At 50.0% G+C, this 22151-nt stretch overlaps 1 protein-coding gene across 16 annotated transcripts in view; it reads left to right on the forward strand.

The window, feature by feature from the left end:
- Nucleotides 1-22151, forward strand: part of RBPMS (RNA binding protein, mRNA processing factor) — a 177700-nt gene that overhangs the window by 149549 nt on the left and 6000 nt on the right. For 6 of the 16 annotated variants that reach the window (XM_045455859.1, XM_045455871.1, XM_045455850.1 and 3 more), the window contains 2 exons: nucleotides 1045-1175; nucleotides 3879-4105. In XM_045455859.1, the coding sequence (XP_045311815.1) occupies nucleotides 1045-1175; nucleotides 3879-4010 (263 nt within the window). In that variant the 3' untranslated portion in view covers nucleotides 4011-4105. Of the gene's footprint in view, nucleotides 1-1044; nucleotides 1176-3878; nucleotides 4106-12019; nucleotides 12153-14253; nucleotides 14324-21448; nucleotides 21553-22151 lie in introns of those variants that run through there. The other 10 variants (XR_006706875.1, XR_006706877.1, XR_006706876.1 and 7 more) reach the window with 6 other exon arrangements.

Raw genomic sequence — 22151 nt, forward strand, 5'->3', positions numbered from 1 at the left:
GTGCACTCTAGACTTCTGGAAAGTCCTGAATGGCAGAGTCTCTAATGGCTTTATAAGTCACCTTTTCCTGACTCCTTCAGCAGTCCTGGGTAGCATCCTTGGCCTACTTGATTTCAGATTTTGACAGGTGATAAAAGCACATACTGAGATTGCTGCTTTACAGAGTCCAGATTCATAAGTATTGACTGATGTTATTTTTGCCTTTGCTGAGACGCTCCCTCATGTGTTTGCTGTTACTTTAATGGATTGCTTCCTGATACATTCTGAGCCCCGGGCACTTGCCCTTCAATCTGGCAAACTGCAGCTTGACCTGAATGGAATCAGATTGAGACCAGTCAGTTGGCAACATGACTCACTTTTTTTTCCTAGAAAATATAGTTTGTGTAAGCAGTGACTGTGAATGTTCTAATTTGCATCTTTGTGGAGCTTAACTTTAATCAGGATACTCCAGCCTTTTTCACTTCTATTCTCTGAATTTTTAACATTTTAAATGTCTTGTAGGCACAGCGTCTGGCTCTGTGCTTCTGAGTGTTAAATGGGTAATGCTTGGTGATCATGACTTACCGGTTAGTAGTAATTACCCTTCTAAGCAGAGAAGTCCTACGGTTCAGGTCTGTTTGGGTCCTGCCAGCAAGCCATTATTCTCTCAGAGACTCTGCAGTGGGTTTTCATGGGATATCTCCTACCAGTTGTCTTTCTTCCTCTTTTCCTCGGAGGGCCACGTGTGCGGTTTTGTGCAGGAAATCCCCACTGTTCTTGTGTTCCCCCAGCTCCAGTTGGAAAGACATCAGAGTGTCCGGGGCAGAGCCCAGGCCCGACATCTCAGCAGGCCAGACAGGCAGCAGATGCCTGTTGCCTTTTTTCACTTTGTATTTACCATTCCCTTGCTTAGAGTTTGGGGACCAAAACCAGCAGGTTATTAAAGGAACGAGAGTAATTTGACTCCTGACATCGATTGGGGCTCGGGGTTGTTTGGTGTTTTGTTTCTGATTTGAAAGCAGCTGTTTGGTAACCACTAACTCTTCCCTTATTCTTTTCTTGCAGATGAGCTCACAGTGCCTGCACTTTACCCCAGTAGCCCTGAAGTGTGGGCCCCGTACCCTCTGTACCCAGCGGAGTTAGCGCCTGCTCTACCTCCTCCTGCTTTCACCTATCCCGCTTCACTGCATGCCCAGGTAATTTATACCCATCGGCCACGACTTCACTCACTCCACCACCGGTCCTTTCAAACCCGGTTCCCCAGAGCACACCGTACAACTAACACCTATCCAAGCTAACAGACCCACCTGCAGGAGATTAATGATTCCCTCTCAATCAAGCTGACACTCCAGGACTTGGGGATCATCTGACAGCAATGATATCACCCACTGCCTGATGTTTGCCCCAAATGACACCTCTCTCTTCCTTAATGATCTCACCCTCCTATCACACACGAGAGACTGGGCCCAGCCAGCTAGAGGGCGTCACCAGACCGTAGTCGTGTGTGCCTGGTTGTGCGGAAGGGCTGCAGAGGGAGGTGTCCACTTGTCGCAGGACTTACGTGTCTGTGTGTGAACCTGTGTATTGAGAGATCTCTGCTGTCATGTTCCCTCAGGTCTAGTGACCAAAGGGGAAAGTTGGGAGCTTCCAGGAAGACCGCGTGCTGTCTTACATGTGTTACGGGAAAGATTAAGGGTTCCTCTTTCCACTTTTAGGAAACCCTGTATAAAAGGAGGTACCAGTGTAGTTTTGAGAATGTAATTACAAGTCAAAGTAAAGGTTTCTGATCTGACCCACTCCTTCTCAGTGAAGAGTAGCCTGAGTTTTATAAACTCCCTTGTTTCTTCACAAAGATTACTATCTACATACCAACCTTCCTCTTCCCCTGGAAAAAAAATCTTGCTCTTAGTTTTGCTTCTAGTGCAAGTAATAGTAATGAATGTTCGGGTTCAGAGTGACGACCAACAGCAAGAGAGAATATAGATTTCATTTGTCTTAGCGCACGCGGAACTCTTTCTAAAAGCAGGAAAGCCTGGTTTCTGAAAAGCTTTGGCCTAGACAGACAGGAGGGATTTTTTTGTTTTGTGTTTATTTACAAGGCTGGATGAAATACACAGCTTCCCAGAATACTCTTCCTTCTGACTTACAGCTCTTTCATGTTGTACAGAATTCACCGTGTTGTATAAAACACGCACGGGCGGTCCCCCAGCTGACATCCTCACAGGCCACGGGGTCAGGAGTGTTGGTGGCTGCCTATGCTCCCATTCTCTTCCAGCAGGGTTACCAGTGCTTCGTGCACATGCTGACGACCCAGCTTCCCAGGCCCGTACAAGCAGACTGCGGAGAGAGGACCCAGGCACCACCCGGTGTGGTGACCCTCGGTGTGGGAAGGGGAGGTAGAAAGCAGTACCAGTAGTGAGGGGAAAAGTAGATGGTGGTGGTGAGAGCACCGGGCGCAGAGCGTCACTTCTGGTAGTAGCAGTCCTAAGACTGATGACCCAGGTTCCATCCAGATCAGCTGTGCTCTCTGCTTCCCCTTCCCTTCTCTTCCCTTCCTGCCATTGCTTCCACCTTTGTCTGTGTCAGTGCTTGGTCTCCTGGCAGGTAGCAGAGGAGCGAGAACGGATAAAACTTAAGCCAGTGGACATATCTTCTGCTGAGTCCTCGAAATGTTCGTAGTGGCCTCAGGGATAACTTTGTCGATGACTGGGAGCAACTCAAAGAGGCCCCTCTGTTGGTGGGCCCGCCCCCATCATCCATGGATAAGTCTTCATTCCTCTTGCTAGAGTGCTTAAATACAGATGGACAGTTGAGGCAAATGTTAATACTATGAAATGGTGCCAAGTTTGTGGAGTCATCTGAATATTGATGGCTTTGGTTAATCAGCAACAAAGCCTTTCACCGTTATCTGGGAAAGGCAAGAATTGACATTGGCCAGAAAGGACTGGGAATGGTAGTTTTGGGGCCCTAACATCTGGGTAACTTGCCCTCTATGTAACGGATGAAATCCAAAGTATATCTGGGGTTGTGGGAGAAGGAACTAAAGAGTCTTAAGAGATTAGAAAGCCCATGCCGTTGTGACGAAGGTTAGGGAGAGACAGTGCTAAGATTCAGTGACTCGACCATTTGACTAAACGGGATGTGTTGCCCATGGTGGCACCCTCCCCTGTGAGTTCTTCCTCGATCTCAAGATTTTCCCAACCTGGAATCCACTTGGCTCTGCCACATCGGTCCTAGAGTTGGTGGAACTCTCATCTGATATCAGTGAGATCCTTGCGCTCAACCCCACAACTTGGTTGGAGTCATTCCCAGTGACGCTTGGGTTCTGTATCCTAAAGGCTTGTGAACAGATGTGGTTATTTAAATTTCTTTGTCCAATATGAGAATCATGGAATGAACTGGTAGGGGCTTTACCGGTGAGCAGGTCTGGCCCATTTTACAGTTGAGGAAACAGGCTGGAGAAGATGGAGAGAGTTCTCCAGAGTTGCGAATGGCTCTGCCATGACTGGAGCCAGGTCACCCGACTCCCAGGCCTTGCTCTTTCCACGCCTCAGTGCTGGCTCACCAAAAGCTTAACTCTTTGATGCAATTTTGGAAAGGCCTCACTCCAGTGACTCCTTGGATCTTTCTTCTCTCAGTAGATGAGAAGCCTGTAAGAAGAGACTTGGAGGCAAAGACAAGGGAATCAGAACTTACCTTCACCCAAAGGGTCTGAGAGAATTTTTATTAACTGGAGGTAGAGCAGTGGGGAAGACCAAATGGAGCAATGCCCTTAGTGGATGATTCTGGTTTTGTTTGGAGATCTTACTTGTATGTCTTTGGAGAAGCTTTTATATTATTTTGTTTTTCTTAGCAATGTTGTGCTCTGTTTTGAGACTTGGATTTTTTTTTTCTTCTAGTGTTTCTCTCCTGAGGCAAAGCCCAACACACCTGTCTTTTGTCCACTTCTCCAGCAAATTAGATTTGTCTCTGGGAATGTGTTTGTAACATACCAACCTACTGCAGACCAGCAGAGGGAGCTCCCATGTTGAATTTGCTTGTTAGCTACTTTTCCCCGTTTTGCAAAAATTATTTCTTGGTAACATTTGAGAGATTTCAATAAAAATTTTAATCCGAGCAAAAATTATCTCACGTAGACTGCAGCGTTTTGTTTTCATGATGATGCGAGTTTGGAGCTAAGATGTTATCTCTGAGATGGTGGGAGAATTGGGCCGCCGTGGCACTGATCACACACTTCGTGGGAGAGGGCCTCAGAGCACCCAGGGAGACTTGGCCCAGAGTCGAGGGCTTGCTGCCGCAGCCAGTCTCTTCTTGGGTTCCCGAACCATCAAGAGCTGCGCATTGGAAGATTCTCTTTCTAGCATCTGTGGGTCGCCTCTGCCTGGAGATCTTGCTTCAACGGGGATGGTGTGTTGGCTATCGGAAGCCTGTTTGAAGCAAATAGATGTGCTTTCCAGTTTGTCCGCCCTGATCCAGAGGAAGGAGGACCCAGGGGACAGAAAGTGTCATTGAAAACGAGTTGCGTCTTCTAGTTCTACTCCAGCTTCCATCTGTGGTCTGGTGCCTCCGGGTCTAAATTGAAGATGCTTATTTGACACCAAATCACAATTCTGAAGCATTATTGCATAAGGCAATGGGACTGTAAGCTGCAGTACTGCCTTATTAGTTGTAGAGATGATGCAGCCAACAAGTGATTTCTAAGATCATTAACATTTTTAGACATGATCACCCTGTCCTTGGTATTTGAAATGTATTAAATATATTATGTAAGTCACTGTGAACAGGAGGGGAGGTTTCATCCATGGCTTTTAGGAAAGTTAGACTCTCAAAAGAACATAGTGGTTCCTGTCACATCATACTCACACATCTCCGCTTTATCAGTCTGGGTTCGGTTTTGCTTGTTAGCAATCATTGGGTCTTGTTGCTGACAGGGCAGAGAGGAAGCCAATAAAGTGCACTGTTCTCATTACATTCTAGAAACAATACCATTTACCCTTGACCAGAGCCACGTTGTTGGTCCAGAAACTTCTACAGGTAAGTAGGGCTGAGAGAGCAGGTCCCAGTTACCTGTTTCTCCTTCAGAGGCCTCATTCACCCTAACGGCAGATCTTACAGGGCTTACGACTGGAACCCATCACCTGCACGTAAACAAAAGGTTTTAACATCCCAACACAGACCTCCCAGGGTAAGACACGCCCCTAGGGAGGTGCCTTGTGACACATTGGAAATACTTTAAAGGTTAGACCCAAAATCAATGTAAAAATGGACCGTGGGAAAGTGACCCAGGCAAACGGAAGAAAGATCACGGGCGGAGACGGGAGCCAAGGATGGTGTCCGGGCACTAACTCCAGAGCTGCTCACCCACCGCCGTATCCAGGCATTGACTCCGCAGCAACAGGCAGCTTCTGAGAATTGAATCTTGAAACTTTTTAATGAAGACAAATTTTGTTAGGCACCTCCTCTGTCACTGTGCCCTGTGGAGATGACACCAGGGCATCTGCTGTGGCATGGGGTATGATTTAAAATGCGTGGCCCGTGAGAGAGGGAGCGGCTTGAGGGAGCTAGGAAGCCGGGCAGGTGTGAGTGTGCACTCCGGTGAGCACACGGCCCCAGAGCATGGCGGCGGCGTGCCCTGCCCAGGCACGTGGCGGGACTCCCACAGGAAGGGCACTTTACTTTTCAGCCTCTGCCCTCCTGCTCAGAAGGCAGTAGCCAGTGCCGGAACGGTGGTTGGTCCTGTGGTGGGACTGGTGAACAAAACCCACGGGAGGGGCTGCAGCACCGTACCCGGCTGGCCAACCTCCCAAAGGTAAGGGAAGAGTCGGGAGATTCGGGGCGTTTGCTTCTGTGCCTCCCGGATGGCATCAGCACTTCTCACCTGAGACCCTGGTCCCTCGAGGCCTGGCTTTCTCCAACGGCTACTGTCTCCCTGCAGTCCAGGGCTTATGAGTGTCTGGGAGACCACAGCTTTGAAGGACTGCAGAGATTGCTTTTGGGGGCTGATCAGCCCAAGGCTTTAAATTGTTTGTAGACATCGATGAAACTATTAATCCTCTGACATTTCCCTTTCAACCTACAGCTCCACGAAGGCCACACTGTGAGGAGAAACTGCCCCTGGGTGCTCTGTCTCCTGAGTGTGCTAGCCTTGTCTGCTTCTTGATTTGGTTAGCTTTCTGGTCTAGGAGCACCTGGCTTAACTCCCCCCGGAGGCCGGGCTAGGGCAGGCAGGCTGGCCCGCTGTGAGCTCCGGGAACGCGTCTCCCACTTAGGAACACAGAGCCCCCTTTCTTTGGCCAGCACTGCTTCTGGACTGTTTCTGGGCCTGGCCTTGGAAGGGTTGGAAGTGAAGGCTATGGAGCTTCATGGTCAGACACTGGCTCTGCCATTTACGAGCTGCGTGACTTTGAACAAGTTCCTTAACCTCTCTGGGCTTCAGTAAAGTAGGGCTAGTAATCCCTCATGTAGAACAAGAGTGCCTGGCACATGGGAAGGGCTTCATAAAGGTTAGTGTTTCAAGGAAATTTCAACAAGGAGAATGAATCCCAGGACTGGCTACTCGTGAAGCTGTGATAGTTCAAGCACGAAGGGCATCTAGCGCGTCTTGACCACACTTGATGCTGCAGAGTCCTCATGGCTTCAGCCAAACGGAAGGCCAGAGGTCGGAAAGAATAAACGAGACCTCGAGGGACAGCCACCAGAGTGACCACACCTGCCCTCCATCCAGCAGTGGAGTCCTGGAGCTTGTGTCAGCACCGGGAGGACTTGTCCCCATAGGAAGTCTCCCCCCAAAGCTGGGTCCGGACACGCCTGCTGGGAGAAAACCTCTCCCTGACAGGAAATAGATCAAGAGTGGGAAACAGCTGAACTCCCAGAGAGACCAAATGGTTCCTGTATGTTGCTTTACTCAGACCCGTTGTCCCTGAACTTTCCAGCTGTTGTCTTATCTTGCTTTCCTATCAGAGAAACTGGAGAAGAGAAAGACCCACAGGTCATCCTGCCCATTCCTCCCCGGATTCTCTGGCTCATTCTTCCCACAGTCCATCCGGTAGGATTCTACCCAGCCTCATTTCCAGGTGGCAGAGTTAGTTACCTCTCGTGCCTTGGCTGAACCATGGCCTGTTGCTGAACCCCCAGGGGATCCCACCCTGGCCAAGCAGGTTCCCTCTCCTTCCTTACCTTTTCTGTCCATCTCATCCCCTCTGCTGTCTGGTATCTGGAGAACTCGGGAGCCCTCACCTCACTAAGGCAGTGAGAGACATAAACATCTGGCCTGTCCTCACCAGCCTCTTCAGAAGCAGGCCAAAGTAAGTTCGCCAGAGTTAATGGGGTAGGTGTTCCTTTAGCCAGAGCTGTTGCTACTGAGACCCAAACCTCACCACACTGCAAGCAGCTGTTCAGAAACCTGAATCAGTCCCGTAGTGCTCTATGGCCCTGGCCATGATTGTGGATCCCAACAAGAGTCCTCGAATTCACCATGGCCATGGTTGAGAGCGTGGCTCAAAGTGGGCCTCTTCTTGTCTAGGGAGCAGCAGGGTTACCTTCATTTGGTGCACTGTTTTACGGGTTTCTTACAAAGCATGTTTCATTTTGTCCTTTGTTAAGGCTCAACTTTCTAGATCCTGCGTCTTCTTCCCCAACCTCATCAGCAGCAAGAGCCCCTTCACAAATAATGTGGTCTGACCACCGCAGTACCATGGTGGAGAGGCTCCGACAGACAGGCTGATTTTAATGATAATTTCCACCCACTCTGCTAACTTTGGGATTTTAAGCAAGCTCATTTTAACCTCACTGAACCTCAGCTTCCTCATCTTTAAGTGGGAAGAATGAGTAAGTACCTACTTCATGGGGTCATTTTAAGGGAAAGAGTAAAATGCTTGGCATGGGGTTGTAATTATTAAGATAGCTCTTCTATTTCCTTTTTGTCAGAACTTGATCTGCCATGGCCCAGAGGCTCCTGAGCCCTCCCTTTGTAGCATTAGAAGCAGTTAGGATATCGGGACTCAAGAAGAGCACCCTAGCAAGAGAACCCTAAGGGCCCGGGCTTTATTCGCTACCAGAGCAAGAATGGCAGCCTGTGGCTGTGGCCCTGAGGGAGGCAGGCGCTGATTTTTGGCCTCCTTTCCTGGGAATGGGCACCCATGTACCATCCAGAAGTACGGGAATTCTAACTGCTTTGGAAACAAAACCAGGGCTACGAAGAAACTTTGGAAATGTAAAATGTAGCCTTCGTAAAAAGAAAGTGAACTTTTCCTTGAAGAAAACCAATTCTGACAGGGGGGAAAAAAGAAAATCTACTCCAAATGGGATCATGTTTTATTCAGGATTTGTGCTGCCAGTGGGGGAAGGCCAGAACTCCATGACAGGATGGGAAAGTGGGACACCCCAACTTCAAGCCTCATCCACTCTGCCATGAAGTACTTCTCGCTTCACCGGGCTCGGCTCCTGGGACCTCTAATGGCCCTCGATAGCAAACATAGTTAAAAATTAACAGACTGACAGAATTAAATATGGATGACAAGCAGCCGCTGTGGACTTAATCTGACACAGGATGTTACATGCTTGGGTGCCCTCGACCCGAGTGGCGTCTTGAGTGAACTTCTGGGATGTCTGAGCACATTTCACATGCCTCTTTGGAAGCAAGAACCTGGCTTGTGCTTAGGACAGACGGGGAAAGAGTCTAAAAGCTCAGGAGGGAAAATTATCTCTGAAGCCTTACGTTTAATTAAGCCCAGCCTTGACTGGTCTTAGCAGGAGGTCTAGACCTTTTCGCTGCCTGGGTCCAAGCCCCAGCAATGTCCCCCCATTCAGATGGGGAGATCTTGCAGGGCTCTGGGCTGGGCTGGAGCATTGTGACCTTCTCCAGCCAGAGCTTATTTGCTCACTTCCTTTCCGGAGGTCAGGGTAGGTCAGACGGCAGACTTCACCTCTGGACCGATTCACCGTAGATCTTGACATTTTGCCTAGATAATGGCAACTTGTTCGGTGGCCCTAGGCAAGGAATATTAGATGCCAGACAAATAGTAAAGAATGGTGAGTGCGTTTTTTGCCCTCTATGTCTGCTGAGAAAGAGGATGGGCTGGCAGTTTGGTGTGTGGGGGGGGTGGGGGGGGGTGGAATGGGGGAAGGATGTTCCTTCAGAGTGATCCTCAGTGGGCCTCATTTCATGAAGCAGAAATTCCTGAAAAGTGTTTTTCTGATTTTGGTGAACACTTTATTAGGTATGGCAGGGGGCAGGAGTGCAGTTTTAAAGAACCCTATAATTCCATAAAAATGATCATTTTTTTGTATAGCAGATCAATCCAGTCTCTTTGATGGATTTGTAGTTTCCTGGACCACGCGTGCTTCTGGCTTGGCTGCCTCTCCTTAGCCTGGAAGCCTTCAGCACAGTGTGCTATAGGATCTGACCTGCTTTATTTGGTGATGCTGCTCAGAGTGGATCCTTAGGCTTAGAGCGAGCGGGCCAGGGTTGGTTAGAACTAAAGAATGTGTGAGTGTCTGGCTGCAGTTGGTTCAGTGTGTGGAAAACCCCAGCAGGGTAGACAGGGTCCATCTTGCAGACAGTGTAGAAACGTGAATTTCCATGCCTTCAGAAGGAGAGCCTGGCTCTGAATATACGGTGCTAGGGAAACCTGTATTCACATACAGCATCTCCATCAGGAAAGGTGAGAAAGTCTTCACTGTGTCTTACAGATTAGGTTAGACATCCAGAACACCAGCTGGGCTGGTGGTCTTCCCGCTGTAATTAGCTGTGTTAAGAGCTAGAAACTTGGATGCCATATTGGCATGCCTCAGCTCCTTGATCCACCAAAAGTCACCACTGGAAGGGGCCTTCTCAGCACTCGCGGGTGCTACGTCATAAAAAGATTCTGTGGTCAGATAAATTTGGGAAACCCAGGGTTAAATCAAGTTTAATAAGTTTCTTCATTGTGGAACTTCTCAGACTCTGTAATGTGCTTAATGTGTATCTCGAATCTGCCGAAGGGGCAGAGACTGCATTTCTCTCAAACTCACTTGACCACAGAGCATCTCTAGGCGGCTTGCTTCCAGCCACACTTTCGAAACCTCACTCGGGAACAGTGAGAGTCTCAACTTGGGTGTGTGTGTCATCATCTCCTGCGTGCAGGTGCTTTGGTTTCTCTCCTAGGGTTTCTGCATTTCTGACAAGTTCCCAGGTGATGCTGGTGGGCCAGGGACCACAGTCAGAAACACTGGTCGTAGACTTACCCCTTTCTTTCATGGAGAAGGAAACAGCTAAACCAAGGAGTATTTACTAATGGTCACTACCCTTAATTGAGCCAGGCACCTTGGTAAGCACTGCTCACAACTGTTTCTAAAGGCAAGTGTGAGGATGGCAGTCAGTCACCAGAAGGAGGTAGTACAGTGCAAATAATTACACTGTGCTGTTTGCAAATCACTGCAGAAAGACTGGTCTGTAGAGACCAGTCCAGGTCCTCCTGTCCTTGGCAACATGATTGGAAATGGGAATTCTGTATCTGTTTTCATTGTCTGGGCCTTAGTTTCCTCATCTGTAAATGGAAGAGGATAGAAATTATTTTTATGGATACTCACTACTTTTTCTAGCATTCCATTTTATTTTTGCTCTGAGTTATTTCTGTTTCTGGTGCTCTCCTCCCCTGTCCAACCTCTCAGTAGTCACAGGAGCTGGTGCCATGCTGAGGTGTCAGAGACTTCAGTGTTATCCTACAGGGGCACCGTGTTTCAGAAAAGCCTGCCTAAAGAAGAGTAATGGTAGAACCCCAAACAGTGCCCCCCCCCCATAGTAAATTCTAGTGGTAATCCCTTAACTTTACTGGGTAATGAACTCGTGATCATCGCTAAATTCTCATGGAGAAGCGTCCCAGGGTCTTGTTGCTTCTTGACTTACAGGTCATAATCTGATGGCGTGTTTAGCAGTTTCTGGCACAGAGTCAGTGTTAGTTTGGATCATATATATCATTAAAGGTTCTTACAGGGACTTGAGAAGCTGCTGGGATTGTAGGCAGGATTGTGAGTGGGCTGTGTGTGCGTGTGTGCACGCGCATGTGCGCACACGACAGGATCGTGGTCTTATGTGGAAGGTCAACTGCATAGACTCCTTCCTGCTGAATTGCCCATGGAGAGGGAGTCCAGGGAACCACGAGTTTCCCCAGCGTTTATGATGTACGAAAGCAGCCACTAGGCGATGGGCAGGAGTGGCTACTAGTGATCTGGGGCCAAAAGCCACAGCAGAACAAGGAGCTGGAGTGGGTGTCCTCCCCACCCCCTGGAGGACAGCAGTGGTTAGCACAAAACAGCTTATTCACCCGGACCAGCTGCCTTGCTCAGTTTGCTCCTGAGCTCCCCTACCTGCCCTGCTGCCCAGGAATGTTGGGGAGAAACTCATCCTTGCCTGGGTGGGGGTGGAGTTGGGGGGGGGGGGGACACTGCCCTCTGCGGGCAAATGGGTGCCACTGCACCTCAGACCTGAAAGAGGGGCAGGCTTGGATGTCTGTGGAGTAAATAGTGCAGTGAGAAGGGCCCACCTTGTTGGCAAGGGCAGTGGTGTCCAAGCCATGGTGCACGAGAGTCATGAATTTCAGGGCCTCTGTTGACTCCATCACCACCACATCCTCCCTGAGAATCAGCCAATGGGCTGAGCTGAGCTGAGTACCGTCTATCCTGGACCCCACAGCCCAGAGTTCGCCTGCTTACCACCCTGGAGTACTTGGGGGTTCTAGGCCAGGCTGACTACGGTGCTCACGTGCGAGGCTTGTGTGGGTGGAGAAGGCCCAGCATGCGTGACTGGTTAGCTGAAGCTGGGTGGGTGTGTGGGAGATGAAGGGCTTCCTTCTTGCAGTCACTGTCACCAACAGTCATGCCATCCACTGCGCCCCCACCCCCTGGTCAGACCTCCCTCTTCCTGTGTCTCTGAAACACCAACATGTCTTGGCCTCATGGGGCTCAGCGCCCCAGCCCCACACCCAGGCAGCACCAGTCGCCACCACTGTGCTCCCTCCGGCTCCAGCGTGCACAGACCCATCCCCTCCCGCTGTGTGTTTAGGTTCCCAGCCCCCCACCTGCCCCGGGCTGTGTCCCAGTCCTGTCCTTTACCACCTGTCTCAGGAAGGCAGCTCCAACTCTGCCCTTTGCTTAGTAAGCAAGTGGATTCAGATGCACAAAGCCATAAGCCATGGGTAGGTATGAAATTTGTCTTCGTCTTTCTGTCTTCCTTTCCTCCCTTCTGCCTTTTCCCCTGCACCCCTATCCTCCTCCCTCCCCCTTCCTTCCCGTCCTTCCGTCCTTCCCTTCTTTATTTCTCTCTCCTTTATCCTCCATGTGCTCCTAAATTCCTAAAGTGACCTCTTTTTTAGCGTACGTGCGTGCAAAGAGTTTCTGGTCCCTTCTCTTAATTGTTACTGAGTGTTGGACGACCCTGGCCCTACCTTAATGAGCTTTAGTGCCTGCTGGTGCCTCCCAGGGAACACAGCTTTGCCCCCTCACAGTGAGGGCCAGGGGTGGGGGGGCCCTCTGGAGCTGGTAACCTGATTTCTGGGAATGTCTGATACAGTCCCTCAGGAGATCCCCAGAATGATTCCTGGGATGGGCAGAAGCTCAAAATGCATCTGTGGACCTTTTAGGTTCCCATTTCCTGAACAAGTGAGGCCAGATGCTGCTGCCCCAGGTTGGGATGGGGTCTCCTGGTATGGCCCCTCGCCCTGACTCAGAACCAGAGAGGAGAGAGCCACGCTGTGAAGAAGTCCTGGGGTAGAAGGAAACGCTAAGGACTTGCTCATGTGTGCCAGGACAGAAGGCCAGGGATCCTGTGTCAGCTTTGTCTGGGGCCCACTCCTGCACAGCCCAGCCTTTATTTTTTTTTTATTTTTTATTTTTTATTTTTTTTTTTTTTTCAACGTTTATTCATTTTTGGGACAGAGAGAGACAGAGCATGAACGGGGGAGGGGCAGAGAGAGAGGGAGACACAGAATCGGAAACAGGCTCCAGGCTCTGAGCCATCAGCCCAGAGCCTGATGCGGGGCTCGAACTCACGGACCGCGAGATCGTGACCTGGCTGAAGTCGGACGCCTAACCGACTGCGCCACCCAGGCGCCCCACAGCCCAGCCTTTAGAATCAAGTTATGAGAGCTAGTGGAGCCTGAGCCTGGATCCTGACCCCACTGGGTTCTGTGCACATGGGGATGTCCTTCAGAATACCCAGATACCAGTTGATTTCTCCACCTCCCCCAGAATGCTGCTTTATTGTTTATGCTTTGGAGATATAAGATGCCATGTGAAAAGAGGGTTCTCCAGCAAAGTCTGTTTTATTAAACCATTGAAGTAGGTTTGTCAGGGCGAAGTTCCTTCCAGCATTGCATTCTACTCTAGAAACATGGGCCAGACCCAGGTCATAGATCCATCTTTCGCCTCCTGTCACACTGGGAGGGAGCCACCCAGCTCTCCTGAGTATCTCTTTGGTGTGATTTGTCCTCTCTCCTCCAGGACAGAGGAGCCGTGGTGAATGGGCTTTTTTTTGCCTCTGTCCAAAGGCTCAGGTGCAAAACGGACGTTGCCAACAGATGGATATCTGTTAAAGCCAAAGTGCACTTGCCCTTCTGTTTGTTTCTTCACGTTTTCCTCAGCATAAGACCGGGAACATTCTGCTAAGTGGACAGAGCATCACTTGATCCGTTTGTTTCGTTGCTGGCCTTCCACTTTAGAAACCTAATGGAAGAGAAAGGGCTACAGGTCCTTCTCAGCAGAGTGAGCAGAGGGCGTGGGGTACCAGGTACCCCACAGTACCGAGAGGCCAGAGAACCCCTTTTCTAAAAGAACCAGGAGCAGAATCTCAAAAATGTCTTGGCCAGACAACTGGCATGGATGGGTCGCGAACCACCCCTTCCTTGTCAAAGCAGGTAGACGTTTCCACACCCTGCCTAGAAAACCATTAGGCAGCCTGCCTCCTAGCCCAGGCCTTGCTGAGTGAGTGCAGAAACGGACTCACTGGCCAGACTTTAGCCCAGCAGTGGGAGCATGGGAGCTGCTGGACCCAGCGTGCTCCAGAGCTGGATCCTTGCTGAGAGCTCGGCCCCTGTGTTCATCAGGGGATGTGGAAGGTTTCTCAGGGCCCTGTTCTGATACTTTTCAGCCCCTGGGTGGGGGGTCCTGCCCACTGGTAAATGTAAAAGGGCACCATCTTTGAACAGTGAAGGGGTGGCCGTCCGACAGGATGCCCTGTGAGGAACGAGAATGTCCACTGGGAGCCCCGGTTCACTGCCTTCTCCCCACATGTCTTTCCAGATGCGCTGGCTCCCTCCCTCCGAGGCTACTTCTCAGGGCTGGAAGTCCCGTCAGTTCTGCTGAATACTATGTAAGTACTTGGCTTGAGTAACAGCCCGTCAGGCGCCTAAATGCACCCCGTCCAAAGCAGACGCTGCCCTGTGCCCACAGCCACCTCGCTACCTGCGCTCGCCCGCCGTCTGCCCGCCATCTGCCCGCCATCTGTAAACTCGCAGCAGAGCTCCTCTGTGGTGCCGCGTCTCTCTGGGAGATTTCTCCTGGGATCGAGGGAGAGGGACAGATGGTACTCTAGCTTAAGACACCGAGTCCTGGCCTTCCAGTTCATAAATCAGCAGCCAGTGCTAGTGTTCCCGTCAGGTGTCCGCACATCTGGCTAGGAAACAGCGGTTCACCTGCTGCTGGCATTGAACAGCCACCTTCGTCCTGTTACAGGCGCGCCTCATCCCCCCGTGCACGTAGTACTGTGTCGTGGGAGTCTTAGCGATTTATCAGAATTACCTTTCCCTGCATGCATGCACAGTAGAACTTTGAGTAAGTTCTAATCTTTCTGTAATACCTAATCTTTTGACTGAAGGCCAACAGTGTGCTGTTTCCAGTAGGCTTTCCTTAAAGTTTCTTATCCTGAAGGAAGCACTATGCTAAAATGGCATCTTCGTGCCATTTTATTTTAGGCCTTTTCCGAGAACCACCAAATGAGGGGTTTCTTTTTTTTTTTTTTTTTTTTTTTTTAAGATTTTAAGTAAACCGTATGCACAACGTAGGGCTCAAGCTCACAACCCCTAGGTCAAGAGTTGCATTGCATGCTCCACTGACTGAGGCAGCCAGGTGCCCCCAAATAAATTCTTTTCCCGTAAACATATCATTTGTATAAAATTCCAGATGCCTTCTTTAATTCAGTATCTTGACTGAATTTCGGTTAAATACAAAGCACCATTATTCCAAACTCTAATATGGTGTGTACATTTGGGGAGTCTGCCTTAAATTGAGGAAAGTCTATGTAATGTTACAGTTCTATGGTCTACAGTTCTCTTAGTTTATATCATATCTTCACAAAACAGAAGAAAAACTTTCATGAAACTTTTCATGAACTAGACCTTTAGCCATTTAGAAATGCTTAAGAGTTCTTGTAAAATTATGTGCATACCTCTACCTAATGCAGGGTCAGCACAGAGCACGACCTGGGGCTTGAACTCTAAGAAATAGATGACGAAGGGTGCCTGGCTGCCTCAGTCGATTAAGTATCCAACTCTTGGTTTCAGCTCAGGTCATGATCTCACAGTTTTATGGGTTTGAGCCCTGCATCAGGCTCTGCTCTGACAGTATGGAGCCTGCTTGGGATTCTGGCTTCCTCTCTCTTTGCCCCTCCCCCACTCACATTCTGTGTCTCAAAATAAACTTAAAAAAAAAAAAAAAGAAAGAAAGAAACTGTCAGATTATGACCTGAGCCAAAATCAAGAGTCAGATGCTTAACTGAGCCACCCAGCCACCCCTAGATTCCTTTTCTAAAACTACTTGTATTTGTCCCTTATTCTGAAATTATGGTCCGTTATCTGTTTTATATGAAATGGTAATGTTAGTGAATGGCAATTCTATTTTAAATGTAGTTTCTTAGAAAAAAGTCAGCAGTCCATTTAAAAATTTAAAAAAGAATTTAAAAGTGTTACTGTTTTTTGAAATCTAAAAACTTAGTGTTTAGGGAAGACTTTTTCTTCCTGAAAAAACCATTTTTAAGCTTGAGGTGTATTCTAGGGTCCATTACATCCAGGACTTCCCGATTCCATGTTCCACATCTGTATACCCATAATTAATTTTTTAAATGGCGTGTCCCCAGCACTTGCTTCTTCACTTAGAAAAGCCTCAGTCATTTCATCATGAGGGACCTTCGCTCCATTCCCAGGATGATGCTGGTACAGCGCTGTCATGTGGCTCCAGAAGGCACTGCTTGTGTGCACCTCTGTGTCCCACGACTGTGCTCCTCTCTCAGCTTTCAGAGGCTGGCAGGTGTCCACCTGGAGGCGGCGTGGGTTAGGTAACTGGAGATTCTGAAGCTCACAAAAGAGTTGATGGGTTGACATAGGTCTGGCATTCAGTGTAAGTGGCTGGTTGAAGAAGTTGTGGAAACTGGAAGAGAGGTGGGCAGGACGGAACCTCGAGGCTCACCAAGATGTAGAAGGTCAGCAGAGGATGAGCAGCTCATCGAGAATGAAGTGACCAGAGTTGCAGAGGAAGGCTGGAGCCCGGAAGTTTGGCAGTGGGGAGCTGCTCGGTGAGCAGTATCGAATGGTGTAGGAAAGTTGAGTAAGAGAGGAGAATACCCTTGAATTTGGCAGTTTCAGTTGGCAAAGTATAGTGGTGGCATTTGGCCTGAGGAAGGATTTTTTTAAGCATTTATATAGGCCAAGGGAAGAACGATCATTAAGCAGTTGCATGGTTCCAGCCAATAAGATCTGCACTTTGTTTATACCCACCCACCAAGTTCCAGATCATCCTTCCCCACAGACCTATCTTACCAGAGACCTAGAGGCAGCAGTGGCTGCCGAAGAAGGGCGAGCTAGCAGTTTCCCCTTCAGCTGTGTGTCGGATCTGTGTGCAGGTGGGACGTCTCCTGTGGATGCATCGTTTGTTCTGAGCTAAACTTGGGCCACGGGTCTAGAGGGAGCAGGGTCTAGAGGGAGCAGAGTCTAGAGGTATTAGCAAAGAGGATGGATGATTGTACTCATTACCACCACGCTTGGGGGTCAGGACTCCAATCTCCCATCCTGCCTGAAGTTAGACCAGTTCAGGGTGGATCCATCACTCAGGTTCCTTCTAGTCTCTTGGATCAAGTCCTTTCCAAGACAGCTAATAATCCAGGCCATGTAATTTTAGGGAAATGTAAATTAGAATTGAAAACCATGGTTCTGATGAAATAATAAACGTTTTAGTATAAAATGAATCTTTCAAAAAGGCCAAATGTGGGATAGGTGCCACCAGAGGCACCACTAGGCCACGTGGCCTTCCTCCATTCATCAGAGGAGACTTCCTTCCTCTGTGGAGAGATGGCACCCGAATAGAAAACTAGAGCAGGAGTGACGTCTGGTGTCAGATAGGACGACCAGTAAGCAGACTCAGATGGCCGTCACGTCCAATGTGTGGAGCACTGGGATGCCGCACTTCCAGATCCTCAACAGTCAGGGCCTGTTTCGTAGGGGCCCCCCAGGGAGTTTTCATTTACTCACTTTGACCTATTTCTAAAGGGAAATCAGTGACTAGACGAGAAAAGTAAGCAAGCTCTTTATTCTGTAAATAAACATATATTATGTGTCTGCTATGTACTAAATATAAAAACGTAAACAAGGCCTGTGCCCCTAAGGAACTCCAGTTCTAACAGCTGGGCGTCATGGATACACGTTTTAAAGAGAGTTAGCACTCAGGCTGCTCCAGGATGAACCTGTTAGGAAGGTCCCAGAGGCACGTGTGGGTGTGCGTGTGTTTACTGTCATTGGTGGCATAAATAAGGCCATCAGAGGTGTAAGTGTAATTGGTGTTTTGGTTTGTTCATCATCTTGCTTGATGGTGTTTAGTCTGGCTACAAGCTATGTCTGCACAGCACTAGAGTTCTGCTAATGGTCCAGCCATGAGGTGGACAACCCCAGATTATGTGCTAATCATTGAAAATGATCCATTTTCCAGATATGTTGAGAACAGGAAAGCATGGGCAAATTTTTTTTATTTTTGAGAGAGAAAGAGTGGGGGAGGGACAGAGAGAAAGGGAGACACAGAATCCGAAGCAGGCTCTGAGCTGTGGGCACAGAGTCCGATGCAGGGCTTGAACCCTCGAACAGTGAGATCATGACCTGAGCTGAAGTCGGACGCCCAACCAACTGAGCCACCCAGGCGCCCCTGTTTATTTTAAAATTTGGGTTGTTGTGTTTTTTTTGTTTTTTTGTTTTTGTTTTTGTTTTTAGTAATCTCTACACAAAACATGGGGCTCGAGCTCACAACCCTGAGATCAAGAGTCGCATGTTCTTCTGACTGAGCCAGCCAGGCACCCCCAGTATGAGCAGTTTTTAGTAACTTTTTACAGAGAATGCAAATTACACAGCTTTTCTTGTTGGGTATCCAAATATAGTTAAATAATAATAATAATAATAATAATAATAATAATAATAATAAATTAGGAGCTGGGGTGGATATGGGAGGGTGTTCTTTAAGAACTCCTATAATTTCCCTGGCCATGGACCAAGACCATAGCACAGAAATTATAAGCACATGTAGTTACAGCACCAACAAAGGAGCGAAGGACATGGCAAGAGATAAGACTGGAATGTAAAGCTGTGTGTATGTATTCCTTATGTTTTGTTTTGGGAGGAACGGGCTAGTTTGTCTCTGGCCATGAGCACAAGGGTCTTGGGGATGCTGCCATTGTCCAGGGAGCCCCAGGCACTGGAGGTCACGACAGAGCTTGGAACTCAGCACTGTGGCTCCTGCAGGGACCCCTGCCTTCTCCCTAGAAGAGTCCCAGGCGCCGTGCTTTCTGCCGCAGCACACGTGCCCAGGAACCAGGGCGGTGCTTGTGCCTGAGTTGCCTCTCCCCTTCCTCCTGTTAACTGCGTCTCCTGTCTCACTTAAATTCATTAATGCAGTAACTTATCCAGTGAACATCTGCAGCAAGCAAGGTAGTATTCTGGCTGCTGAGGTTACAGGAGCAACGAAAGCAGACAAAATCCTTGCCTGCGTGGAGCTCGCTTTCTGTAACAGGGCCAAGATGGCTGATACACTACAATTAAACATAAGTAGTCAGGCGGTAAGAAGTGCTAAGGGGAAAACAAGCCAAGCGAGGGAGGAAGGTAAATGTTATGGGCCGGCAGGCGCTGTATGTCACAGGAGAGCAGAGGGGCCAGGGTCAGCCTGGCACTTAGCATTCAAGCAGAGACCCAGAGCTTCCCCAGAGCTATGTGGGTGCCCTTTTCAGAACAGACTCACTTAACTCAAGTTTAGAGAAGAATTTAACTTCTCCAGTCTTGTTGCCTTCCCCTTTGCCAAGCCACCTAGGCCTGTGCTGCAGCGGGCTTACGCTGGAGCAGAGAATGTGCCCAGGCAGCTTGCGGTTTAGCCCTGGGTGCCGATTTGCTTTCTCTGCGCGGGGTCTCCGTTTTCCCAGTGAGGAGCCACGTGCCCTGGTTCTGACTCCCTGAGCCCGGGGTCTGGTAGGTTCCTGGTGAGTTGTAAAGGCAGGGCCGGGACTGTGTGCGGGGCACTCCTTCCAGCCACTGCCATGCATTCGCAAGTGCCCTAAGCTACGGCATCACAGACATCTGCTAGCCACAGAAGCACCCACTGAGCTCATCTACGAACTACCACTGTCAGGAAGTGTGGCCAAAGCTGTGACCTCCCTGCTTTTGCCTGTTACCTGTTTTCTGTGAGTTTGGCGGGGAGAGCTTCAACACCCCTGAGCACGTGCTTCGGGAGAATTGCCTGACGATCCCTGGGAGAAGTCAAAAGAGGGCAGGTGCGTCTGAAGACCAGGATATAGAGTCCGGTGCCTTCACAGAAAAGGTCAGGGCCACCTACGAGGGCCTTGCCCCACCCCCCACCCAACCTTCCCTCCTCCTCGGCTGGAAGGGGAAGTTCAGAAGGCCTGCGTGTTCACTGTAAAGTTGAAAATGAATACAATTTGGACTTGCCTCTGGTGTTTTATGCTTTGGGGCGCCCTCTCATGGGGTCCCTGTAGAACAGACAGGTGCGTGCACTGTCCCTGCCCATGGCGGATAGGGGAGCTGGCGCACCAACAGGTGCTGCTGTGGTGCTGCCCTGTGCTGCCAGACCCTGGGGGGATGTGGCTGGCGGTGGGACGTCCTGAAAGTGCAGTGTTGGTCTGGCCTTCCTGGGAGGCACCCGAGGCGCCCTCCCTCAAAAGTTCTTGGCACGTGCGGATCAGATGGAGGACGTGCGGGGCGCTGATGGGTTTTGTTTGCAAAGACACGTATTTATTTTCCTGTCCTCAAGTGACCCAACCTTTCCTAGGAAACTGGAATTTCATCTACTTCTCTTTTAATGTTTTTAAAGTGAAATTCTGGGGAAAATTTTCTTTTTTCCTTAGTTCTGTGAAGAGAGCTGTCCTGGGAAGGCAAGCTTTCCGTCAGCCTCACTTGTGATCCCAGAGGACAGTTCAGCCCCGATCCAGTCTCCATCCGAACCCCGGTGGGGTGTGGGGGAGCTGCATCCCATGCCGGCAAACCAGTGAGACCATAAGGGGAACCTGAGGTTTGCAGCAGCACCCTGTGCGCCCCCATTCACGAAGCGCTGCGTGTCTGAATCGGCCCCTCTGCAGGAAGGAGAGTAGCACCGCCCGGGGCCTGACATTCAGGCCTGTTACGGGGAACACGGCCTCTGGCGTCCTCGTGCCGGGAGTCAGCTTCCTGCATCGGCCCTGGAATTCTCGTGAAAACCAGCTGGCTCAGAGGCAGTCATGCCTGCAGAAGAATATTAAGAATTTATGATTTGCTGGATCTCAGCACCTTCATATTTCAAAATTCTCAAACCCTAGGGAATGGGATATAGTCACAAATGTTTCGTTTTAGTTTTTGTTTTCCAGAAGGTGCTTAGAGCAAAATCAAGCTCATTGGTGCATGTGACCGCACAGGATCCTCCTGGAGAATTGCTTTTATGGCCTTGGGCTGATCAAAGTTGTGGTCTGAGGCAGCTCCTGGAGTTGTTTGGGTTTGGGGCGCTTCCTTTCTTTGGGGGCTGGGGGAGGGCCTTCAGGTCCTGAGCCCTCTCCCCGATGGGGCTTCTGAGCGGTCCCGGGGACCCGGGTCTCGGGACTGTGTGTGCAGCTTTGCTCTGCCCCGCCACATGGTGGACACACTCGTGCCCTTGAGTGAGCGTGTGAAGACCGCGTCTCCCATGGCACGCTTCTCTCCAGGTGCCCTTCCCCCTGGGAGCCACACTCAACTGCCAGAGTCCTTCCCCTCTGACCACGTCCTGAGACTTCGAGCCAAGAGCTTCCGTGCCGCTGGCGTAAGGCCATTCTCACGTGGTACCTGTCCCCCAGCTCCGCATCGGAGGCCTTTGGTCCCTTTGGCATTGGCTCTCTGCTCTTTGCCCTACAGAACAGGCTGGCCATCAGGCCTCAGGGAACCCGAAGAGTGGGCCGGCCCCGGGTTGGAGGTCACTGCACCCTGTGAATGGCTGATCTCTTCCCCCATCGCAGGTTCCAGGTGTGTGATGGTGGCTGCGATCTGTCTTGTGGGTGTTAATGCCATCTTCGGCGGTGGCGACCGAACTCGAGCTGTTCCACGAAACTGGAGCGTGCCGGTGAGTTGCACGGTCAGAGGCCGAGCAGGCCCTCGGGGGAGTGGCATGTCCCGGGCAGGGCACGGTGGTGTCAGACCAGGGTGGGAGGTAGTCCCAGGCCCTGGGTGACAGGGCCCAGCGGTCTGGGTGTTCCCACCCCCAGATGGTTCTGATGGGTGCTCTGGGCGGAGACATGCTGTGGGGAACTCTGTGGTCAGGGCTTTGCTCTCCATTAGCTCCTCCAGCCCCAGCCTGCGTAGGGAAGGGCACCATGGGAGAGCAGGCTCTCGCAGCACCTCACCCTTCCCTGGTGGGGCCAATGGCTGGCAAGGCTGTCCACACCGCCTTGGCCCACAGCCTGTGGAAGAAGCTGTTCCACCTGAGGGGGTTTACAGATCAACGACACTTTCCCCTTCGAGCCCTTAAACCGTTTTTGGAAATTAACCATTTTGGTGAGACTCTTTTTTAGATGTAGTATGTATATATTCCTTCTGACTTATGAATCCAATTATACTGAACATAGTGCAACCCTTTCCCGATGACTCAGACATTCTTGTGACCCTCTTTGGAAAGAAGTGGTTGCCCTTGGGCACAACTGAGGTAGGATTCTTACTGAATTC

The sequence above is a fragment of the Leopardus geoffroyi genome, chromosome B1 (assembly GCF_018350155.1).
Source record: "Leopardus geoffroyi isolate Oge1 chromosome B1, O.geoffroyi_Oge1_pat1.0, whole genome shotgun sequence".
Classification (NCBI taxonomy): domain Eukaryota; kingdom Metazoa; phylum Chordata; class Mammalia; order Carnivora; family Felidae; genus Leopardus; species Leopardus geoffroyi.